We start from the raw sequence: 8785 nt of genomic DNA on the forward strand, positions 1-8785 counted from the left end.
CCTCCTCGAACACCTCTCGTACGGCCGCCCCGCAGGGCTCCTCCTCCGGCTCCATGCCCCCTCCGGGGACAATCCACTGGTCCGGGTGCCGGCTGCTGCTGACCAGCAGGACCTGGAGAGGGAGAGGGGGGGGGGGAGACACAGTGTGAACCCACAGTGTGAGTACTGGGGCAGCAAACGTTTTTTGGATCGCTACCTGTTCCCCCACGCAGCGAGCGATGGGTTTGCTATCGTTTCGTTATCAACCTTTTTACCTGAAGATCAATTAAGAAATTGGAATCGGGATAAACAAACTGGTTTATGAGACAGGTGTGTGAGTGTGCGTGTGTGTGTGTGCTTATGTAATCTTTGAACGAAACAAAATACTCACAAGTAACTCAACACAAATGTCAACTCGTAAAGCCTATAAAAAATGTGACATTGCCGCTTGAAATGAAAGATGATCTAAAAATCGACCAACCGTCTATTTATACTTTATGTCATCGACATCAAATTGATTCCATTTAGCATTTACCGACCTTTGGTCGTATTTGGACCAATGGCAAACTCACAATAACCTCTAATCTTTTGCCGAAAGAGGTTGATGCTGCCGGCCGCACATCTGATCACAACACGCCTATGAAGCAGTGATCTCCTGTATGAAGCAGTGATCTCCTGTATGAAGCAGTGATCTCCTGTATGAAGCAGTGATCTCCTGTATGAAGCAGTGATCTCCCATATGAAGCAGTGATCTCCCGTATGAAGCAGTGATCTCCTTTAATGAAGCAGTGATCTCCTGTATGAAGCAGTGATCTCCTGTATGAAGCAGTGTCAACAAAAGTGGGTGCCCCCCCCCCCCCCACCGCCCTCCATCTGTCCATAAACGGCCCATAAATCTCTACGCCCATAAACGTCCGTCTGAGTCCTGAAGTTCAGAGCGCCCCCCGGTCCCGTCTGCTGACTGACTCGCCGCCCCCCCCCCGACGCGGCGCTTTAGGACGGCTTTCTGAAAGGTCAGGCGCTGCCTTCCTCTCCATGACGGGAGTTTTAATCAACGGCGGTCCTGGAGGGGCTCCAGGCAGCGCCGGGGGGCATACAGGTGAACGGGGCTGGAGGGGCAAGGCTCCACTCGGGGGCCTGGGGGGGCTAAGCGGTCTACCCTGGGGGGGGGGGGGGGGGGGGGCCAAGTGGTCTGCCCTGGGGGGGGGGCCAAGTGGTCTGCCCTGGGGTTGAATTACACTACAGCTGCACTGTAGCGCGATACGGAGGGTCCGGTGGTCCCGTCCCCGCGGCTCTGGCTGTCAACAAACAGGACCACAACACAGGACAGGACGACCGGAACACACACACACACACACACACACACACACACACACATCTCTGCACACAAACACACCAACACACACGCACACGGGTGCACCCCCTGGCCCTCCCACGGGGGGACCTGCAGTCTTGAGGGGTATCCTGTGATTAACACCTGGTCCCGGGTCTTTGCAGATCATAACTAAACATAGAACCCATGGGGGCATTTCAGTCTCCCTCTGATCGACGCCACGACCAGTCGGTACCGGTTGACGTGAGGTGCATCCTGGGTATTATCAACAGTACATCCAATACATAGTCATGCATTCATCACTATTGGCCTTTCTGTTTCCCCTCCGCTGATCGGCTCAGAGTGCTGATGCTCAGATCAGACCTCCTGATTGGGCGAGCCGGTCCGGCCCCAGGTCAGCATGACACAGCAGGCGTAGATCAACACAACCTGCCCCCGCCCCCCCCCCCCACCACCCGCTCTGTGCTTTATCAGCACTGATCCAGGAATAAACAACCATCTCTCCGTCCGTCCGTCCCTCTGTCCGTCTTTACCGACGCACCGACCGGGAGACGGACGGACGGCTCTCCGGCTGCCCGCCCGCGGTGACGAGGCGTCGCCGCGGCGATGACACCGCCTGTCCGCAGATCACCGTGTCACTAATCCGGCCCTGTGCGCTAATCCCGCCTCATCCCTCAAACTCACCCCGCCGGCTCTCTCTCCAAATTGGATTTGCGACCGGCATCGTAAACAAAAAAGAAGGCCCTGTGAACAAAGCCCTTTGGCTTTGCTCACGGCGTGACGCGACCCAAGACCCGATTTCGCCGGGCACGTCCGGGGGGAAGTGTTGCATTGTGGGCCGGCCTTGGCGCCGGCTGCTGTTACAGGGGACACCTGCTCCTCTCCCAGCACTGTGGGTTAGCCGTGCCGGTGGGCGGGGCCATGCTGGTGGGCGTGGCCGTGCCAGGGGGACGGGGCTGTGCCAGGTGGCAGGGCTGTGCCAGGGGGCGGGGCCGTGGGGGGGGGGGGAGGGGCGTGACAGGGGCGGGGCCATGCCGTACCAGCGGGCGGGGCCGTGCCAGTGGGCGGGGCTGTTGAGCGGCCCACCTGACGTCAGAGGGGTCGTATGGGAAAGGTCACGCGTGCTTGACGTATACAAACGGCACGCACGTATTCTATGTGCGGAGTGTATGTATTCTATGCACGGCGCACATGTATTCCATGCACGGCGTTTGCATGTATATTTAGGTTTTGATGTGCGTGTACAGTAGACGGACACGGACAGGTATTTCGATGCGTCGTGGCGTCAGCGGCTCTGCTCAAGGTTGTGTTCTCTCGCACGTGTGTGCGAACTCGGTATAAATATACCCAGAAGAACCTGGCAACCCACTTCTCCATGCCACCTCTGGGTGAGCGACCTACCGAGAAGACTATTTTCAAAGCAGCCTGCCCCTTTCTTTGAAAATATAGCAGCGTGTGTGGCTCTGTGTGTGTGGGCGTGTGACTCTCAGAGAGAGAGAGAGAGAGCGAGAGCGAGAGAGAGAGAGAGACAGACAGACAGACAGACAGACAGACACAGAGAGACAGACAGTGTTTTGGTTTTGGGTTTCTGTGCACCAGATGAGGACCTGAAAGGGATCAGACGTTATCCGGGCGGATTGTCTTTGTTTACAAAACACAAAGGAGAATAGCTTCCGGGTCAGCAGAGGTCAGATCCTAGCGGTTTTCATTCAGGTCGCCAAATACTTTCCGCAGAAATACTACGGACTGGGAAGTTATTTTTTTTAGGAACTACGTTGTTTTCGAGGAATCATAAAGAGCTTCTGGTAATCTCTGCGATATCAAAACGATCATCCGTATCACATAATAGATGCTGCATGCGTCTATTAGATGTACAGACTCTTTGCACACCTTTTCTCTCCTCCTGCTCTCCCCTTCCCTCTCAATGTAAACAGCGGGGTCTGATCGATCGGTCCAGCTCCCCAGCTACTGGGCTTCGGTCAGGGGGGGTCCCTCTGGGCTAGCTGGGCTGGCTGGTGGGGGGTTGGGTTGGGATGATGGGGGGGGGGGGGGGGGGGGGGTGTTGTGTGTGTGAGAGGGCCCAGAAGGACACCCATTAGGAGGGTTGTCCATGGTACGCAAAAAAAGCATGCAGCACTTTGTGGAAAAAGAACAGACTCACACCTACTTGAGGAAAGGTCAGGGGGCGAGGGAGACCAGAACATCCGCGATCTGGGTGTGTGTGTGTGGGGGGGGGGGGCGGGGCAGGGGGGTGATGGGGCCGGAACAGACCACCCCTTCTCCGGGAGAGACCATCGAGGAGGCTTGGAAAGCCATCGATTGGTTTTGCACATCTAATGGGTTGTATGTTATTTGGAGAGCATGTTTTGATGAGTTCTTTTTTTCACAGGGGGTACTAGGTTTACTTGACTAAAATGTTTAGAAGTCTCTGTGCTTTTACTCCACTACATTTATCTTAGGCTCGGACGTATTTATCTTTGCTGTAGTTTGAATGAAAGAAAGGCTAATTCATAGCAAGCAATCCACTCTATATAAACAGGATGATAGCTGTTGACACTGGGCCAACCAAAGCCCGGCTGGAACAGTCCGGCCTGACCAGACCTGTTCAGAGAGGAGGCTGGAATGGGTCTCAGACCACAACATCACGCAGGGTGACGTCGCAGTTTAGATACTATATCATCAGCTATTAGTGCGAAAAGCACATTTCGGGAATGCCGGCTGGTTAGGGAAGATGAAGGTGAGAGCATTGCGTGGATAGGAGACAACATGCCACAACTTTAGAAAGATATGCTATTGCTGGTTACTTTGAAGTTTATTAGTATCAGCCTGAAACGACGACTGAAAGCCAGTATGGGGCGAAACAGCTAGGAACATTCTGTTTTTTATTCCTACTTGCTGCGCTGACTCCGGTCTCTAAATAGAGCAGTGTTGAGCAACCTCCTCAAACCCCTCACTTTGAAAACAACTCTACTACTAACTAACTAACTAACTAACTTAATTGTCTGTCAAGTCAAAGGTTTCATTGATAGATAAGAGGTCCATATATGATGGCTATTGTGTCCCACAATAGTCATCTGTCATATAGAATACATCTAAGTATTTTGGATAAAATGCCTATCTCATCATATTATTTGCAGGCTCTTCGTTCTTGCTAGGCTTGGGGTAGGGTAAACTAATACATCAAATACAAGAAAAACTCTTTTTGAACCAGGGAAGCTTTGTTTGTGTTTAGTTATCAGCCAATCAGGATGAGATATTCATTCATCGGGAACATTCCGGTGACCACGCCCACCCACAGACGACTTTTCCCCCGGTATACCTCCACACGTTTCACGTGACTCACATCGTTTGGATTCAAGACGACGATTGGCACCGAAAAAAAAAAAATAATAATAATAATATTATATAATATTTATTCAAAAAAAATACATTTTCTCCAATATTTATTATTTAATAATACTAAAACACTTTGAAAGAAAGGTGCACGGGTTCAGAGACGCAATAACAAAACATAAGGTGTAAAAGCTAATGCTTAGCTGTAGCGAAACATTAGCGACGATAAAGTGGGTTTAAGCCCGGAGCCCGGACACCCTGGAGAGGTAATCTTCCAAGGGACATAAACACCTCCCGTTCCCAGAGGGGGGACGCTGGGACCGTCACACACACAGGAGGGTTGAAATGCCAAGCAGGGTGTTGGCAGCGAGGCGGAGCAGGGATCAAGAGGAGAGGAGCGCAGCGCATAGCACAATAAACCAGGACATAGGGGCTAGGAGAGCACAACCCAGAGACATAGCGGCGTTTAAATAGACATGTGTGAGCCGCGATGTTACGGCGAAATATAAAACACTCGTCACGGTCGTCTTGTTAGAGGTGGCCGGCTTTGTGTTCGGCTTTCATAAAGACGCTGTAAATTACAAAGGAGGAGGAAGAAAGAGATCACCTTTCACTTCACAAAACAAAGTCAGGAAATAGCTGGTGTAACTGGAGTTTTGTTGTGACAGTACAACAAGTCGTCAGGTGTTAGGTCAGTCCTCATCTACGTCAATTTGAATTACATTTGATGGACTCAATTTCATTAATGTCACGGTAATATTGAGGTGCACATTTTCTTCGGTTGATCAAATTTAGGTCTGCTGACAGAGAAGATGAATGCAATTCTCTTGTCGTGTAAATCACATCAGCCCAATAATAGAAGTCTAAATTATTGGACGTGGCTTTATTTTTAATTATTGTGTCACTACTCCCTCGGCTTACTGGACATGAGGATGGCTCACCACCTCATACATACGTGTGATAGTCCTACTCTGCTCGTCAGATCCCTATTATACCAGGAGGAGATGAGGCGTCAAAGGTGAATTACTGTATCATAATTCAACATGTGTTTTCAATGTTCATTAATCTGGTGAGTACAGTTATAGACCAGTCTCCTACATTACAACACACACATGAAGCAGTGCTGTTGGACACACAGAATAATGTGTGAGTCATTTAGAAGAGACACTTTTACCCAAAGGGACATACAGATACAGATACACAACTCAAGGGCTGTCCTACAGGTTAGGCTGCGGACATTGGGGATCGAACCCAGGACCTTTTGGCAGGGAGTCATCCATGTCTAATAATGCTCTAACCATTTCCCCATTTAACCTCCCCGGACCCAGTGACCGTACCCCCCTCAGAGGTTCACAGACCAGAGGGGTCCGGTCCAGTGGACGTTATTCTAGTGGTCGGAGTGGCCGGGACCACCCAGCTGAGCAGAGGGCTATCCTGGCTCCATGTTCCCCGTAGAGGTCTCCGATTGCCCCCTGACCCTCCGCCCGAGCCCCCCCGTAGAGACGGCTCCTTCAGAAGCTCGGCGCTTGCGGCCGCGCACCATGTGTGTTTCTACGGCCGACTCTCTCACCGACAACAGGATTTCCATGTTATTTCCAGCTGTAGTGTGTGTGTGTGTGTGTATGTGTGTGCGCGTGTGTGTGTGTGTGTGTGTGTCAGCGTGGACGCGCAAATAAGATTGGGCCGAGATATCCAATAACACATTAATGAACAATACTAGGGAGTCCTTTTGTACACCGGCGCCAAGAAGTGCCTTTTCAGGTTCTGTTAAACTCAGGTGACGGCTCCGCCCCCACGCCTACTGTCCCCCCCCCCCCCCCCCCCCCCCCCCCCCCCGCTTTTGGATTGTCTCAGGGGCTAATTGCTGTCACCGTGGAGAGGGGGTACGGCCTTTGTCCTGATCTCAACAACACTGTTCATCCACAGTGTACAGTGTACAGAGCTCATGTTTTGGCAGACGATCACCATCACAAAGGAGGGCCAGAGTCAAGTATGTAACGATTCACCTGTGTGTGTTAACCCCAACACACACACACACACACACAGCCACGCACGCACACACACACACACACACACACGGCCAAGGTATTGGACAATGTGTGCACTACTATTCACAGCACCAGTAAGTAATTAACTATGTCTAGTGCTATGTGTGCCACGTGCGCACACACACACACACACACACACACACACACACACACACACACACACACACACACACACACTAGGGGCTAGGGGTGAAGGGTGCAGCCTAAGAATTGCTCAAGGCCAACCGGGCACTTCTTGTCCGAAACAAAACAGTAACCTGGCCTGTCTATTACTACCTAATCCACCTGAGCTATACTGAGTGTGTGTATGTGTGTGAGTGTGGGGGGTGTTGATGTGTTGGTTGACAGGGTGACAGAATGAATTGAAGAGTGGCAAAGCAGATGTCCTTAAAGAACACCGTGAGCGGTGTGCTTTACGCGTGAGAACGGTCTTTAGGGGACCGTATGAGAGCTGGTCGACAGAGTCTGAGCATTTCAGTGAGATCAGCTCAGCAGGCTGTTTGGATTTGAGCAGACTAGTATTTGAGTAACCGCACCACGACCCCGCTTGTCCCCCAAATCTCACAACGTAACGGCTCAGACGGATCTTGCCGTAACAGTCTTATGATGTCAGACTATGTTGGGAGCTTTTTATTACATAACTCGTCTACTGCCGCTGTTTATTTGGAGGGCATTTTAGCCATTTCAAGCGTTCAACAGTTCCTATTACGCCAGGTAGTCGATCATAAAAGCTTCCAAAAGAAGACGCGGACGTTTATAGAGCAGGTATTACATACATGAGACAAAAAGATGCAGGAAAAATACAAAAGAAAAGCGGGGTTGTGTCCATCACGGCGGGGCCTGTTCAGGCAGTGCACAGCCCCTTTAAATCCCCATAATATACCCTTAATATACCCTTATCCAACTGAGCCGGCTGCATGATGACCATACATAACCAAATACAAACGCCGAACACGACCTATCTCGGCCTATATTCAGGGATCAATGTTATTGTCTTTACAGCGCGTCATAACCGCCTAATATGTTGATTTAATTTTTATTAACCTCCTTCCCCGGCGTTCTCATCTCACGACAGAACGCCTGGGACGGGGTGCTCATAATAAGCGTTACGGGCGAGGAGGCGGGACTTTAGTTCCAGTTCCGGTTTAGCGACGCGCAACGAGCAGGAGGGAACGCCCCGCTAGAGGAGTATCGTCCGTTACATATTACGGATATTCTTTGTTAACGTTTTCGTAAAAACGACACATATAATCTCATTGCAGTTGTTGCCATTGTTGTCACATTCTCACTATTCTCGCAGTGCGGACTGTTAACTGGGGTACACACTACAGCTTATAACAAGTAAGACACCGGAAATTGCGTGTCTGTACACCGGGATAACGCTACAACCCAGGATCCCCTCTCAGCCTCCTCGCCCCCTCGCGTTCTCAAACTAGCCTGAACTGGATAGCCCCGGGCGACCAGCGCCACCAACCCTTTAAAAAAAAATTAAAAAAAGAGCTGGAAACCGGTGAGCATATGTTACTGACACCGGGCTGGCGGCGTGGCGCAACAACATTCTATACATGGCATGGAAGCCGTAGGACGTTAACAAATAAATCACAAGTAATCAATGACACGCTTATCGATATGCATGCGTCCGGCGGCCGCTGCGGGGTTCCCTACCTCCTCCTCACGCTCGTTCTTGAAACACAGACACGCCGCCCGCTTCTTGAAGCCCTCTCCATCGTAGGTCCGGGTCTGGTTCGGCTTGAACTTCATCATGGATGATGTCGACCCCCCGAACGACTGAATCCCGGTGAACGGACTCGGCCGGTAAAGTCACCACCGCATCGCTCCTCTCTTCTGTGACGGAGAGAAAATCAGCATCCGCGGGGAAAGGCAGCGAAATCCAGAGTAGGAGAACCGTTCACCGGGAAACCGATCGGTGTTCTCCCATGTGTCGGTGGATACGGACCATACACTCCGCGTTCTAGCCTAATTGTGATGCGTGTAGCCAGGGTTCCCAGTCCTCCATACACGCCATTCGACTAGTGTGTGTGTGTATATATGTGTGTGTCTCTGTGTGTGTGCAATTCCCTCGGCGGAGGGG

At 51.3% G+C, this 8785-nt stretch overlaps 1 protein-coding gene across 1 annotated transcript in view; it reads right to left on the minus strand.

Moving 5' to 3' along the window:
* The window catches only part of LOC311367812 (diphosphoinositol polyphosphate phosphohydrolase 3-beta-like), a 13397-nt gene extending 4612 nt beyond the window's left edge, over window positions 1–8785 (minus strand). The window contains 2 exon segments of the mRNA XM_084486641.1: window positions 2–112; window positions 8359–8785. Of these exon segments, the coding sequence (XP_084342767.1) occupies window positions 2–112; window positions 8359–8457 (210 nt within the window). The 5' untranslated portion in view covers window positions 8458–8785.

This window comes from Micromesistius poutassou (assembly GCF_964030765.1).
Source record: "Micromesistius poutassou genome assembly, chromosome: 22".
In the NCBI taxonomy this organism is placed as follows: domain Eukaryota; kingdom Metazoa; phylum Chordata; class Actinopteri; order Gadiformes; family Gadidae; genus Micromesistius; species Micromesistius poutassou.